Below are 17120 nucleotides of genomic sequence, written 5' to 3' on the forward strand. Positions count from 1 at the left end.
ATTTTAAATTTCAGCTTTTTTCCTGAAATTTCTCTCTTAAAATGTAGGTGCGTGTTATACGCTGATAAACGCCGATACGCCGGTACTTTGAAAACTTAAATTCCAACACTGCACCAAACTGTAACTTTGACACAGAACACTTGACAACAATACGGGAAGAATAATCATCAGGCAGAAAGGACAGGGTTAATTTCTAGGCATTGGACTGGATGAAGGCTTCTTTCCAGCACAAATAATCTGCATAGTTCACACATAGCTGTGAGCATCCGATTCACACCGGGGAAGCCAACAGACAAGATCATCTCAGCCTGACGGAGTGGAAACAGAGCTCCCGGCAGTCCGCCAAAACACAGTCAGCAAAAACAATTTGGTATTATAGATGAAAAAAAGGAGCCGGGCTCTACAATCTCTACATATTATCTGTATACCATTCCACTCATCTGCCTAAATCTTGCCATACACAAATAGATTTTTGTCTGTTCAGCCTGCAGACTAAAAGAAAAAAAAAAAAAATCAAACCGATTCCTCCACTGATGCTATACGGCGCTGATGATCAAATCTCCCCCTGCACCCAGCCCTGCTCACTGCCCAAATGCCAAAACAGCGGTAGCATCTGATGGGATGCAGCTGCTGTCTGGCCGACAATTTTCCACCCAACTACTTCAATTTTTAATAGCAGGACACTAGGCATGAGGGGAGCGAAAGGGTAGTGACAGGGCCACCCACTGATCCAAGTTTCAGAATTCACCGAGTGTATAACCAGCTTTAGCAAGATTCCGGTTACGCCAGCAGGGTGCATGGGCATGCCATTAAGAATTAATGGCACTGCTGTGTGTTGGCAAAAGGGATACGCGTTTTTGTGCATTGCAGGAACATGTGCAGTTTGCGTGTATTCCCGTAACGCGTACGTGAACCTAGCCTAAAGAAAGAACTACACTGTATGGGTGGTGTTTTTATTAAAAAGTAACATTCCGTTTTTATCATAGCTGGAAAAAAATTCAGCCAAATCAGTTTCGAATATCTGAGGGTTGAAACTTTGAAAAAAACGAATCTTTGTTAAAGCTAGACTTTGAGCGGTTATGAAAGACGCAAACGAATGCAACTCTATATTCATCATTACATTTTTTTTTTGTGTAATGGCTTGAATCTGACTTGGTATCAGCCTAATATAATCATACAGCAGAGCCCAGTGCTGGAAGAAGGGGAAGCAGCAAATGAAGCCAAGCAGGTGTACTAAAGTAAAAAGGAGAATGCCGACAGCACAGCTCAGGCTGGAAGAGGGGGAATCAGCACAAAGAGCCAATCAGGTGTGCTGAAAAAAAAGAAGCATGCTGACAGGAGGAGAGAGTGACAGAAAGATGAGCTCATATGTCTGCTGCCTCTTCTTTCATTGTCCAGTCATAGGTTGGGAGGGGCATAGCCTGTAAGTGTTCCTGAACTGCAGGTGAAAAAAATCAGGTCTCCTGTCCTGCCAGACAGGGCTGTGCTGTGGGGCAGAGCTGTGTAAAACTCAGGACTGGACAAGGCAAAAATACAAATCCTTTGGCAGGTAAAACAGCTGCCAAATATGCATTGCATCTGTATATTTAGCCTGGAGTTCAGCTTAATTATTATGTGTATGGCCAGCAATAAACTAAACCTGCCCAGCCCCAGCTGTCTACCTTGTCATCTTCCTATAATGAAGGTTGCAGTTTATATCTATTAGGGGTTCTAATTGAACTTAGGGACTGAAATTGATGTGTTAGTTTGCATGGCTTTGGCGACAACATAAGGTGACATGTGTGACTAGGAGTGACATATGTGAGGAGCAATCAACTCCTCATCCACCCTACATGATAAATGAATGAGACATTAATTTAGTTATCATTTCCCTTACCGCCATCCATTTCTGAAAACCGCTGACAGGCATTCAAACCATGACAAGTATTAAAGTGACATTTTATATAAAAACGGCAGCACCAAATGTGTCTGCTCTTTACTGAATAGTCATGTAGTTGTATTCATTTCTATCTCAGGCACTTCAGGAAGATGCAATGAACAGGCGAAGGATTCTAGCAATCACCTAGTGCTGTCATATAAAGGAAACATCATCTACGTATCCTTAGGTTTTCTGAAGAGCAGTCTTATAGTGCCGAATCATTACTTCTTTGTGAAGTGATCAGCAAAACTGCATACTACTAGTAAAGCGCTCAGATTGGCAGATTTTCTATCGATGTCCCGCAGTGTACTGGCATGACTCCTGGTAATGGATGCCAATGTTTCCTCCGCAGGCGCCTTTCTAATAGTAAACGTATGCCAGGAATGTTAACAAATCTACTGAAATTCTTTTTCAGATAAACAACATTACTCTCTGATCAAACCTGTGTACCACTAGCGTGTCTAGCGTCCTCTACTGGTGAAGATAAATATATATCAGAAAGTTTACATTTAATTCTATTGTATCAATAAGACTAGAAAAGGTACAATTTCCGGGAAATTGTGTGAAGTGTTCTTGCCACCACCGGTAGTCTCCAGCTGGAGTGGGCGGAATAACTGTGTGTGTGAGAGTGGCAGCAGTTTGTGTGGTGTGTGTATATAAGTGTGGTGTATATACCGTAAGTGTGGTGTGTGTGTATATAAGTTTGGTGTGTGTGTGTGTGTGGCGTGTGTGTATATAAGTTTGGTGTGTGTGTGTGTTGTGTGTGGTGTATGTGTTGTGTGTGTGTAAGTGTGGTGTGTGTGCATGGTGTGTGTGTGTGGGGTGTGGTGTGTGGGGGTGTGTGGTGTGCGGGGGGTGTGGTGTGTGGGGGTGTGTGTGTATGTGGGGGTGTGTGTGTGTGTGTGGGGGGGGTGTGTGTGTGTGTGGTGTTCGTGGGGTGTGTGTGTGGTGTGTGGGGGTGTGTGTGTGGGTGTGTGTTTGTGGTGTGCGTGGGGTGTGTGTGTGTGTGTGTGGGGTGTGGAGTGTGTGAGGTGTGGTGTTTGTGTGTGTGGAGTGTTTGAGGTGTGGTGTGTGTGGAGTGTGTGAGGTGTGGTGTGTGTGTGTGTGGAGTGTGTGAGGTGTGGTGTGTGTGAGGTGTGGTGTGTGTGTGTGTGGTGTGGTGTGTGTGTGTGTGTGTGGAGTGTGTGAGGTGTGGTGTGTGTGTGTGTGGTGTTTGTGTGTGTGTAGTGTGTGAGGTGTGGTGTGTGTCACACAAACGGTCTTGCCATATGCAAGAACACTTAATTACACACAGGTGTACATGGATGTGGAATCCACACTAATGTTATAATCACAAAGTAAAATAAGCTCTGCCATCTTTCCAGAGCATTTTATTGGAGGAAAAAACAGCTTTTCTTATGCAGAAGGGCTGCAAGTAAATTACAGGATGAAACATTTCTAAAGTGTAAATATTAGAGATGGGACAGTGGGCGGTGGACTTCCTGAACACACACACATTACGGCTATTTAGGTACAGAGGTTTTGTGGTTGAGCATGAAGAGGTGGATTTAGCTTTGCCCAAAGACGAGCTTTAAATTCATACTAAATGCTAGGCGTTTTCTTATCTTAAAGTGACACTAAAGCGGTTCATTTACGAAATCTGGAGAGTGCAAAATCAGTCTCACTTCTGCATAGAAACCAATCCGCTTCCAGGTTTTATTATCAAAGTTTAATTGAACAAGCTAAGGCTAGAAGCGGATCGGCTTCTCTGCAGAAGTGAGACTGATTTTGCAATCTCCAGATTTAGTAAATAAATCCCTAGGTCTATTTTTAATAAAACAGAATAACTTACATGTATTTTTAGATTTTTTCTAAACGGTTCCTCCTCTGCGTTTACGTTTGAAAGTGTTCCCCCAGCCACACTGAAACACCCTCCGTTCTATATGTTCCTATGAAACATAAGGACCTATGGAGTCCCCTCTACATGCACATTCCTGCTTTGTACAACTGGATGTGTTCCCAGCGTCGCACACACACAGACAGTGTGAGAAGGACACTGAGCAAAATGCATTGAAAAAACACAATATTTCTGGCGCAAAAGATATTCGCTGTGTCAGAAAAAACTCAATATAAATAAATCCTTAAAACAGAAGCCCATCAATATGAAATATGAGTTCAGAATGTAAAAAGGCTGCAGCTGTCCTCAGAGTCTAGCTAGCTCTGTATCTGAGGATAAAAGAAGGGGGAGCAAAAGGAAGCGCCACTTAAGTGTAGTAATACACAAGCAATAAAAACTCACAGAATGCAAGTGTTAAATGTGCTCATAGGATGAGATAAGCAGGAGAAGCTGTTCCAATCCATCTCTCACTCTAATTAATAACGCCGTCCACGGGGCTGCATGATGCCGAATCCAGCTCCTTCGGTTGTCACGTGGCCACCAGGAAGCAAACCAGCGTGGAGCGCAGGCGGATGTGACGTCACCGGAAGATGAAGAGCGGAAACAGGCAAACAAGAGCAGGCAGCCCCGTGGACGGCATGATTAGAGTGAGAGATGGAACGGCCTCTCCTGCTTATCTCATCCTATGAGCTCATTTAACACTTACAATCTGAGTTTTTATTATTGTGCGACAATAAATTGTTTGTGTATTACTACACTTAGGTTGCGCTTCCTTTCGCCCCCCCCCCCCTTCTTTTAGAGCAAAATGCATGCTTCTCCTCCTCCACAGCGGTGTCCTTCTCATGCTACCTGTGTGTGCAGTGCTCAGTACATGTACAGTTGTACAACAGAGCAAGAGCGCACATGTACTACTACTAGAAGACTCCATAGGTCCCGGCCGCACAGGGGAGGGAACACATAGAATAGGAAGTATGTCAGCACAGCCAGGGTACTCCGTTGGCCTAACCTCACTGACACAGGGAGTAGGAGTGAGTACCTACTTCAGTCATGCCGGTTTTCCCCAAGAAGATCTAGGGACACCAGCAGCCACGATCCACCCACAAAAATTGGCAATATACATAGGAGACTTGGCTGGCTACCGAGGGTTTCGCCACACCTGCAACACATGGAGTCCAACCAAATGTGAGTAAGGCTGGCCATAAATCATACAATTTTCTTGTACAATTTTCCTTTAGATTTATCAAAACCATGGAAGTCAAACCTAAACACTTTCAATTTGTAAGGAATCAGGCAAACCCTTGCACTAACATAGTTGAAGGTAAATCTAAAGGAAATTGAACCAGAAAACTGTATAACATATGGCCAGCCAAAAGGGGAAGCTCCGCTTGTCTGCCTCCTCCGCTGACGCATTTGGCACCTTTTGGTGGGGGCAGGGTACCTGGTGTTCACGCTACTTCTGGCTTCAGTTCGCCAGCAGTGTTCGCCAGCCCCCCCCCCGCAGCCAGCCCATTAACAAAGCGCAGTACATTTCATGCACACGCAGTAGGAGGAGACAGGCTAATAGGAAAAAAAAAGGTTGCGCTGCATGGCTAGTGTAATGAAACTTGTACATTAATACAATAAATAAAATCGTAATAAATACATGCACATCAAGTGAATAAATAAACTAATAATGATGACTGGTGAAATAATATAAGGTGTCCTTCACCAAATGAAAAGTGAAGTGAAATCAAGAATAGTCTTGTGTGTCCACACATTGTGAATCCAAACTAGAAACTAGGTGACAATACGTGAACCATGCTAGTCTTCGGTGCAACATACACCCAAGGGTGGGCAAGCCGCTCACCTTACTGCTGTGAAGTTACAGCACTGGAGGACTTTTCTTGTTGTTGGCAATCTCTATTCATATTAAGGAGTAGTATGGCTCCTTTTTGGGTGTCTTTATTAGGTGTCTGTCTCTTTAAATTCCGGTCCGCTCCATATTAAGTGTGGAAAAGTAAAGACTCCAAGGTGTAGTACATTTTAAGATATTTTATTTAAAACATCTGAGGTACTTAATTTAAAAACAAGTAGATGAATAAGACATCCACGAGCACCAAACTTGTATGCAGCTCACTTCCGGTATCGCAGGGTCCTACGTGTTACGTCACATCACGTGAATTCATCAGGGAATCAATGACGGTACCAGCACTCGATAGCCGAATATTGGGATCGGGTGAGGACACCACCGGATCCCTGGACAGGTAAGTGCCCTAATTTAAAAGTCAGCAGCTACAGTATTTGTAGCTGCTGACTTAAAGAAGCCTGGAGCTCCTCTTTAAGGAAGGCCTCCACTAGAGTCTCTGTGCCCACAAAAGATAGCTGCTTCTTCTCAGGCCTCAGAAGAGACGAGACCTGGGGGAAAACAAAAAAGTTGATAGGGAGAGAAGATCCCGCAACTATGATATCAAAAGAGAAGTTATGCCAAGCCAAGAAAACCCTCCAGGTCCATTGTTCCTGAAATCTTGGAGGAGCATATACTGGGAAGCCCCTGCAACTGGCACATAAAGCCTACGGAAAAGTAACAAGCAGGTTCTGGTTAGGTAAGAAGAAGCCCAAACAACTGAGGTGACTATGCTCCCTTTATTGACTGTGGATGATGTGTTTCCTGTTTAAATATGAATTCCCGGCGTAGTATATTTTTACAGTTACATCGATTCAGCTTGGACCAGAGTAATTATGCTATACCATACCTGGCCGATGCCCCTGGAGGCTGGAAATCAATGAAGTATACACCACTACTCCAGTAATCTCCACTTGCTCCTGGGTCCTGTCCTGAGTGGCCGGCTTCATGGAATGTGAATACAGGAGGTCAGCCGCTCAACAGGGGCACCATTCAGAGAATGATTGCAGTTTCTGAATTAATGAAAAGCGTTCTCTGATTGGACGAGGTGGAGAACATGGTGTCTCAAAAAGAATAGAAAAAGGACAAAGAGATGCTAAGCAGCAGAGGCACTGAGATTGAGTCAGAAAATGGAATTGTGTGCACCAAGGTCTGACCAGAGATGGATTTAATTAGGGCCTCCTGCACACTGGACGCTGATAACAACTGGCCTGGAGGTTTTTCTTCTGGCAGCAAAAAACCCCGTGATGCTGGTAAATGTGTGTACTGCGGTTAGCTGTGTTTACCAGAGTGAAGCACTTTGGCGCTTTTTCATTTCATTGGCCAGAATAAATAATTTTTCTAGCCATTGAAATAAAATAAATAAAAAACGCCCAAGTGCTAAACACGCCTAGCACTAACGTGCGTTTACATGCATTTACATGCGTTTTTGCCACGTTCGGTGTTTATCTGCCAAAACACTCCTCTCCTGAACGAGATTCTTCTGCATTCAGGAGAGGAGCATTTTACTGCCGATAAACTCTGCTGCTTCTGAACTCTGGTAAAAGCCTATGTGTGCATGGTGGACACACAGGCTTTTACTAAATTGAGTACAGAGGCTTTGGCAAGAAAATGCTAAAAGCTCCAAAAAGGTGAGTTTAGGAGCAGCAGTGTGCATGGGGCCTAAGCAGTGCAGTGTCTTCCAACAGTTCCTTCTTTTGGGACAATGACAAAATGCAGCTTTACTGTTAAAGTGATATTGAAGTCTTATACTTACCTGCTCTCTACTGTGGTTTTGCACAGAGCAGCCCAGATCCTCTTTTTGGGTCCCTTGCCGGGGCTCCTGGCCCCTCAGCAAGCAGCTTGCTAAGAGGGCACCCGAGCCGAGCCACTGCTCTCTGTGTCCATTCAGACACAGAGCCGCTGCTCGGCCACGCCCCCTCTCTCCCCTCATTGGCTCACTGACTTTGATTGACAGCAGGGGGAGCCAACAGCACCAGACAGCCCAGACTCGTGTGCAACATTGCTGGGTCGAGACGGGGCTTAGGCAATTTTTAGCGGGCTGATGCACACAGAAGGTTTTTTTATCTTAATGCAAAGAATGCATTAGGAGAAAAAACCTTCCGACTTTAGAACTACTTTAATGTTCAGCTGAAAACAACTATAAGAATGGATATCTTAAGACAACAATCTAATACCCAAGCTGAAGACTTTCCAATAGGCAGTTCTTCTAAAGAAAAGATTCTCTATATTAAAAAATAAAGGACGGGTGTTTCCCTGGATGTACAGGAATGAAAGGAGTGATGCGGATCCAAGTAGAGAGGTTCCTGTATTCATTTCACTGAAGAACATGTAGAGGCCATAAGGCAGAGTTCACACAGGCAGTAAAAACAGACAGTTGATCTGCGTTTTAACCTGAGAAAACATGGCGTCCCCTCAGGACTGTTCACAGGGCCATGGTGGCACTTGTTCATGTGTGGCAAATTTAACTCGCAATGCCTCTTTTGCCGGGGGTGCTGATTGACATGCCCACTGAAGTCAACGGGATAGTGCCATAACAATGTGCCAACCTCTTGGCATGCAGTTGCGGTGCAGTGTTGCACTGCAAAATCCCCCTTGGGATTAGGAGAAAAAAAGAACAGTCATTCAGAAGGTGGTGGTATCACCTCCTGAGCATCTGTAAACCACCTCTGAAAAGTGATCCACTGTAAATCATTTTTTAGAAGTGTGTTTAGAACCACTGCACATGTAAACAAGGCCAAAAGGAGCTTTTTTAAACAAGACAGAACTAAAATAAATTTTAACAAGAAAAAGGGAAGTTTCTTGTTTAGTTTAAAGGAGAAATTCACCTTTCTCAACACATTACACCTGTAGTGAGAGTGCAACATGTAACATGTTAAGCATCCACCACCTCAACCCCCGATCCCTCCGTCCCTGTGACAGTGGGTGGGGAACCTTTTCCCAGCACCCGCAGTCACAATTTCAAAACAGTGCGGCCATGCAGGGCTCCGCTCACATCATTCATTCACAGATTTATGTGAATGAACGAACTACAACTACCGTCAGTTATTGCAGCTGACGGCTTATAGCTCTCAATGAACTGCAGGGGCGCTGGTGAGCACTCTTGTTGTCCAATAATCTTACTGTACTTCAGTACCAGCCAGCCCGTATCAGAACTTTGCAATGCTTTGCAGGCTCCTAAGGAAAAAAAAATTATAAATGCCTTTTTTTTGTAAAGGTGAACTTGGCCTTTAAGGATTTTTTTTTCAAAACATTACCTAGGAATAAAAAAAGAATACTTCCTAAAGCAGGAATCTGACTAATATAACCCCCCCCCATATAGAATTAGATTTCCATTAGAGCTGCACGATTCTGGCCAAAATGAGAATCACGATTTTTTAGCTTGGAATAAAGATCACGATTCTCTGTGTAACAAAAAAAAATTGGGATAACTTTACTGTTACGTTTTTTTTTTATTCATTAAAGTCTATTAATTGCGTTTGAAAGACTGCTGCGCAAATACAGTGTGACATAAAATATTATAACAATCGCCATTTTATTCTGTAGGGTCTCTGCTAAAAAAAATATATAAAATGTTTGGGGGTTCTAAGTACTTTTTTTGCAAAAAAAAATGATTTTAACTTGCAAGCACAAATGTCAGAAAAAGATCCAGTCTTTAAGAGGTTAAACTTCCTTTCTCCCTGGCAGAGGGAAGGAAAAGATACAATGTAATCACTTTGTTTATAGTTACTGGGAGACTTTGCTGATAGCAGTTTACCAGGAGGCTTTTTTTTTTTTTTTTTTTCCACAGCTGTTCTCTCTGCTATGCAGCTATGCAAAGAATCGAGCATATTTCAGGGTTAGATCGTCAGGAGGGGTGAATCGAGATCGCGATTTTCATACGATTAATCGTGCAGCTCTAATTTCCATCTCTTCACTCTATTCATACGTCAGACAACTTTCTTAAAAGCTGAAAGGCCTGATTTCACATTTTACATACACACTACACCAAGGCATGCATGGCATGGGTTATTAGGATGCCAGCCGGGAAAAGTGGAGACCATAGGAAGCCTCTTCTGACCTGAATTCTCAATCTGTGCACATTGAGGACCCCAGCTATGGGCCGAATAAAATCTTGAAGTGGGCCAGATGTGGCCCGAGGGCCATAAACTGGAGACCCCCGATCTATACCGATACATAGCACTCCACAAGCATCGTTACTTATGTTTGGACAAAGCCGTCCTCCACTTGAAGAGGGTCCATATTACCTGGTAATGGAGAATATATTGTGTTAAATAATGTATTAGGGAACTTATGTTTGGACGGTTTACCTGAGGTATTCTTCTTCTTTTAGCCTTTTGGCTGCCTGTGTAGACCTCTTTATCTGTAAGTCCAGTCTATGAAGGAAGTCTTTGGCAGACAGCTCTTCGTCCTGTGTAACTATGGGTCGGTTTGATTCTGGAGAGCTAGGTGGAGAGGCATTCTTAGCTGGAGCAGAAACAATGTCTTCACCTTGAATATTGCTATCTTCTTGGGATTCAGTATCAGGCGAGTCCAATAAATTAAGTCCGTTAAATAGGGAAGTCTTCTCTGATATAACCGGAATGTTCAATGACTTTCTCAGGAAAATACAATCTGTGGAAAACAGTTTGTTGGCCCTTTTAATCTGTTCCATCTGGAAAATAACAAGGAGAATATAGGATCATTATTTGGTTATAAAATAAGACATGTATGTGGATCACCAATCATTATTCAAAAAGATTATTTATGTTCATTTTTTAGGAAGCTCCAGTGATATTGGACAGCACGCCAGCACAATGGCTCTGCACTTCCAGGCACCATGACATACCGCCATGCGTTATCTACAGTACAGCCAACATTAACATACATTGGTTAAGGCACTGCAGCATCAACATGTAAACGGGCTTTTCAGGCCTATTCATAAGGTACCTATGCATTTTGGCAATATACAGTACAGCACGTTATCACAATATACATATCACAGTGCTGTACTATGCCCTTCATACTAAATGGCACAACAACGCATTAATACGATGCACCCCAACCGACCCACATTGCAGTAAACCACAATGCATAGTAATTTCCTCGGTCTCCATTTTGTTTTTTTAACGTAATGATCAGCTTTACTGCTCAGGTTTGTAAAGATTTACTTTAAGGCTCTGTTCACACCTGGGCGATTTGAATCACCACGATTCTGCCCGCGATGCCAAATCGCAGGGCGCTTGTGCAATGGCATTACTTCTTAATGGCACCCTAATCGTGCCGTGATTTTGCTGCAATAAATCGCTCTGCAATCCTGACAAATCGCAACGCACAACGCTTGTTGCACAAAAAAAAAAAAAGGAGCAGTAGCTTCTCTTGAGCAACAGCGTCACGTGTTGCCATTTGACGCAATTGCAGTGCGATTTATCCCTTTTACTAGTAATGCAGCACAATTTTATTTTTTACTAGTAATTGCGGCGAACAGCAACTTCTGCGACAGCCATTCTGACACTAATTGACACTTTTTGGGGACCAGTGACACAAATACAGTAATCAATGCTAAAAATATGCACTGTCATTGTACCAATGACACTGGCTGGGAAGGGGTTACATCAGGGGCAATTAAAGTTAACTGTGTGCCTACCTAGTGTTTCTGTGTACTGTGGGAGGTGCGTTTACTAGGGGAACGCATGAATCCATGTCTTCACTACTGACAGAACAGCAATCTGCCTTGTTTACATAGACAAAATGCCATTCTGCCTGTGTAAAGAATGATCGTCGGGCGCCGGCGGACATCGAGTCCGCGGTACCTGCTGATCGGCTCCTGCTGTGTAAAATCACATCGGGAGCGAGGTGCCGGTGGTGCGTATGCGTTTCCCCTGCCCAGAAGAGCCAGATCACGTATACAGTATCTCACAAAAGTGAGTACACCCCTCACATTTTGTAAATATTTTATTCTATCTTTTCATGTGACAACACTGAAGAAATGACACTTTGCTACAATGTATACAGCTTGTATAACAGTGTAATTTGCTGTCCCCTCAAAATAACAGCACACAGCCATTAATGTCTAAACCACTAGCAACAAAAGTGAGTACACCCCCAAGTAAAAATGTCCAAATTGGGCCCAATTAGCCATTTTCCTTTTCCGGCGTCATGTGACTTGTTAGTGTTACAAGGCCTCAGGTGGGAATGGGGAGCAGGTGGTTAAATTTCTCATGCTGGTCACTGGAAGTTCAACATGACACCTCATGGCAAAGAACTCTCTGAGGATCTAATAAAAAAGAATTGTTGCTCTACATAAAGATGGCCTAGGCTATAAGAAGACTGCCAAGACCCTGAAACTGAGCTGCAGCACGGTGACCAAGACCATTCAGCGGTTTAACAGGACAGGTTCCACTCAGAACAGGTCTTGCCATCGTCGACCAAAGAAGTTGAGTGCACGTGCTCAGCGTCATATCCAGAGGTTGTCTTTGGGAAATAGACGTATGAGTGCTGCCAGCATTGCTGCAGAGTTTGAAGGGGTGGGGGGTCAGGCTGTCAGTGCTCAAACCATACGCCGCACACTGCATCAAATTGATCTGCATGGCTGTCATCCCAGAAGGAAGCTTCTTCTAAAGATGATGCACAAGAAAGCCTGCAAAAAGTTTGCTGAAGACAATCAGACTAAGGACATGGATTACTGGAACCATGTCCTGTAGTCTGATGAGACCAAGATTAACTAATTTGGTTCAGATGGTGTCAAGCATGTGTGGCGGCAACCAGGTGAGGAGTACAAAGACAAGTGTATCTTGCCTACAGTCAAGCATGGTGGTGGGAGTGTCAGGGTCTGGGGCTGCATGAGTGCTGCCGGCACTGGGGAGCTACAGTTCATTGAGGGAACCATGAATGCCAACATGAGAAATACTGAAGCAGAACATGATCCCCTCCCTTCGGAGACTGGGCCGCAGGACAGTACCCAACATGATAAACGACCCCAAACACACAAGACAACCACTGCCTTGCTAAAGAAGCTGAGGGTAAAGGTGATGGACTGGCCAAGCATGTCTCCAGACCTAAACCCTATTGAGCATCTGTGGGGCATCCTCAAACCGAAGGTGGAGGAGCGCAAGGTCTCTAACATCTACCAGCTCTGTCATGTCATGGAGGCGTAAAAGAGGACTCCAATGGCAACCTGTGAAGCTCTGGTGAACTCCATGCCCAAGAGGGTTAAGGCAGGGCTGGAAAATAATGGTGGACATGCAAAATATTGACACTTTGGGCCCAATTTGGACATTTTCACTTAGGGGTGTACTCACTTTTGTTGCCAGCAGTTTAGACATTAATGGCTGTGTAATAAATTATTTTAGGGGACAGCAAATTTACACAGTTGTACAAGCTGTACACTCACTACTTTACATTGTAGCAAAGTATCATTTCTTCATTGTTGTCAAATGAAAAGATATAATAAAATATTTGAGGGGTGTACTCACTTTTGTGAGATACTGTACATCTTAGATCTGTGATGGGAACTGGAGAGAAGAGCATTGTGTCCATGCAGCAATATTGGTGCACTTGTTAAAGAAGCTGAGGGTAAAGGTGATGGACTGGCCAAGCATGTCTCCAGACCTAAACCCTATTGAGCATCTGTGGGGCATCCTCAAACGGAAGGTTTAGGAGCGCAAGGTCTCTAACATCTACCAGCTCCATGATGTCATCATAGAGGAGTGGAAGAGGACTCCAGTGGCAACCTGTGAGGCTCAACCTGTGAGGCTCTGGTGAACTCCATGCCCAAGAGGGTTAAGGCAGTGCTGGAAAATAATGGTGGTCACACAAAATATTGACACTTTGGGCCCAGTTTGGACATTTTCACTTAGGGGTGTACTCACTTTTGTTGACAGCGGTTTATACATTAATGGCTGTGTGTTGTTATTTTTAGGGGACAGCAAATTTACACTGTTATACAAACTGTGCACTCACAACTTTACATTGTAGCAAAGTGTAATTTCTTCAGTGTTGTCACATGAAAATATAAAGTAAAATACTCACGAAAATGTGAGGGGTGTACTCACTTTTGTGAAATAGTGTAGGTGTCCCTAAATATAGAACCTTTATATGATCTTATTCAAGTTGTTTAAAGATAAAAAACATGTTATACGTACCCGCTCTGTGTGATGGTTTTGCACAGAGCAGCCCTGATTCTCCTCTTCTGGGGTCCCTTGCCAATTCTAATGGCTCCTCCCTCCTGCCCCCACAGTAATCAACTTGCTATGGGGGAACCGGAACTGAGCTACTGTTCTGTCTATTCAGACACTGAGCTGCGGCTCCCAAAGGCGCCCTGCTGTGTCACAGCCAATGTGGAGGGAGAGTCCCGGACAGCCCAGATTCTCATGCGACATCATTGGATTAAGATGGGGCTCAGGTAAGTATCAGGCCTCATGCACACTGGATGTTTTTACAGCAGCTGTTTTTGGTGTCAGACGTTTTTTTATGCAGCCAGTAAACTCCCCAGCATGTTCTATATGTCCATGCACACATAGGCTGTTATCCGCTGTTTTGGCAGGGGCATTTTCTGGTTGGAAAAAACCCTGAGCTAGTGGGTTTTGAGAGGAGTTTTTCCAGCTGTAAAAACACTCTGATAAAAGCTTAAATACTCTGAAAAATGCCAAAAACCACTGAAAAATGCAGCTATTCGGCAATTATCAGCGTTTTTGAGCCACAAGCTTTTTTGAGAGTTAAAACGCTAAAGGCGCTACAGCTGAAAAACGCTACTGCAAAAAAAGATAAAAAACTCCATCTACAGCTTTCTACTGGCATTTTGATAACATCCAGTGTGCATGAGGCCTTAGGGGGGCTGCTACACACGGAAGGTTTATTTATCCTAATACATAGAATGCATTAAAGCCCCGTACACACGTACCGATTGTTGGCCGTAAATATTCGGCCAACGTCCGATCGGCCGATTGTCGGCTTGTTAGTATGATGCTTCCAACAACCGACTGCGACTTTTCGGCTGAACAAAATCTGGTGTGCATGCTATAAAATTTTTGTTGGCCAACACCAGAACGGCCGATTGTTCGTAAGTCAGTACAGATTTCGGCCGACAAAAGCCAGATGAGCAAGACTGGGCATGCTCAGAGAAGAAAAAACACACGGAAAGTTAACCATCACATGACATCACTTCTGCAGTTGGTTGTTGTTGGCCGACAAAATTTGTGTGCAGTCTAGAGCACATTTGAACCAACACGACAGCACTGGGCAAAAGACGGCCGATCGTTCGGCCGACAATCGGTGCGTGTGTACGGGGCTTAAGATTAAAAATCTTCTGACTTTAGAACCACTTAAGGCTACGTTCACATCTTGGCGTTGCTATTACAGGCGTTTTTATGGGCGTTTTTGCAGGCATTTTACAGGCGTTTTTAGATTGACTAGAGACCAATGGAAAACGCCTATTATCTGCCCAAAAAGAAGCTCATGTACTTTTTTGAGCGTTGGGCGTTTTGCTCACTGCGTCAAAACGCTCAGATGTGAACAGGGGCCATTAAAATGAATAGGATTTGTCTTGTTGGGCATTTGAGAGCTGATCCTAGAGCAGAAAAATGGCCCCAAAACGCCTACATGTGAACGTAGCCTTAATGAAGATGTTTCTGTTACCCATAATTCTGTATATCCCTTTGGCACTCTCCCATGGGTGTTTGGGTGGCGGTAAAACTGTAAAAATGGTCAACAGATATAAGAGTGCCACCATGGTAAAAATGGACATTATAAAATGCAGTGGGACCAGCATTAAGGGGAACACATTCAGCATACAAATGACCATATAATAGGTCATGTATTACAGTAAACAAGCCATCCAATTTGAACTTCCAAGTTAAATTCCAGAACGCTTTGTGTATAAGAAACAGAGAACACAATTATGAGGATATAAATTAAAAAAAGAAACAATTTCCTGGATCTGTACTACAGGAAATCTCTTCATTGCTTGGTTTATGACTACGTGCTGCAGGAAATTACTGAAATTCTACACAGATTACTGTTAATGACTTAGGATTCCAGAACTGGATGAATCCCTATGGCCAGTGCATCCATACTGAAACCTCACTAGTTTATTCTGTAGAATATTCACTTCCTGCAGAATATAAACAAAGGATCCTTGTACACGGTGATGTACGAACGCCACCGGATCACAGTCTGTTTAGTGTTTCTACACATATATGAGTATCAATTCTTTAAAGAGGAAGTAAAACACACATAAAAAAAAAAAACGAGAAAAAAAAAACCTGTAAAGACAAAGGCATAACGAGCTAGTATACATCGCATACTAGCTCATTATGAAATACTTACCTAAAAACGAAGCCCCCGCAGTGTAGCCCGCTCAGCAACAGGGCGGACGACATGTCCGGCCGCCCTGCTTCCTTGTTCACGTCCTCCGGCCATCTGATTGGCCGGAGGCGTTATTACATCACTCCCGCATATGAACCACCGTTCACGGCATAGGGCTCTGAAGGAACGGCACGGGTGGCCATTCCTTCAGAGCGCATGCGCACTGTAAATATCTCCTAAACGGTGCAAGTTTAGGAGATATTTATAGCACCTAATTTATTTACAGGTCACTGTGTACAGGTCCATTAACAGCAATGGGCTGCATTTAGATCAGTAGAAATATATATTTCCACATTTGTAATGGATGGGTTTTCAGTAATGAAGACTTACAGGACAGTTTTTACTACACATTCTCTTTGGACCTCTTGTAGTCTATAAACCAGGGGTCTCCAAACTTTCTGAACAAAGGGTCTGTCTACTGTCCTTCAGACTTTAGAGTTGTAGACTTTGGCCATTGGGAGTACAAAATGTCCCAGCATCAGTGGGAGTAAATCCCCCATCATAGGTGTCATTGGGCTCCATTGTTGGTGTCATTGGAAGGAATTGTGCCCCATCATTGGGCTCCATTGTTGGTGTCATTGGAAGGAATTGTGCCCCATCATTGGCATCATTAAGCCCCATTGTTGGTGTTGTTGGGAGAAATTGTGCCCCAACATTGGTGTCATTGGGCCCCATTGTTGGCATCATTGGAAGGAATTGTGCCCCATCATTGGGCCCCATTGTTGGTGTCATTAAAAAGGAATTGTGCTCCATCATTGGTGTCATTAAGCCCCATTGTTGGTGTCGTTGGAAGGAATTGTGCCCCTTCATTGGTGTAATTAAGCCCCATTGTTAGTGTCGTTGGAAGGAATTGTGCCCCTTCACTGGTGTAATTAAGCCCCATTGTTGGTGTCGTTGGAAGGAATTGTGCCCCTTCATTGGTGTAATTAAGCCCCATTGTTGGTGTCGTTGGAAGGAATTGTGCCCCTTCATTGGTGTAATTAAGCCCCATTGTTGGTGTCATTGGAAGGAATTGTGCCCCGTCATTGGGCCCCATTGTTGGTGTCATTGGGAGGAACTGTGCCCCAATATTGGTGTCATTGGGAGGAATTGTGGCCTTC

At 43.8% G+C, this 17120-nt stretch overlaps 1 protein-coding gene across 1 annotated transcript in view; it reads right to left on the minus strand.

Moving 5' to 3' along the window:
• LYSMD2 (LysM domain containing 2) overlaps positions 1–17120 on the minus strand; it is a 44907-nt gene that overhangs the window by 13132 nt on the left and 14655 nt on the right. Inside the window, exon 2 of the mRNA XM_082256263.1 lies at positions 9987–10330. Within this exon, the coding sequence (XP_082112389.1) occupies positions 9987–10330 (344 nt within the window). The remainder of the gene's footprint in view (positions 1–9986; positions 10331–17120) is intronic.

The sequence above is a fragment of the Pelophylax lessonae genome (genome assembly GCF_965119305.1).
Source record: "Pelophylax lessonae genome assembly, chromosome: 4".
Taxonomy (NCBI): domain Eukaryota; kingdom Metazoa; phylum Chordata; class Amphibia; order Anura; family Ranidae; genus Pelophylax; species Pelophylax lessonae.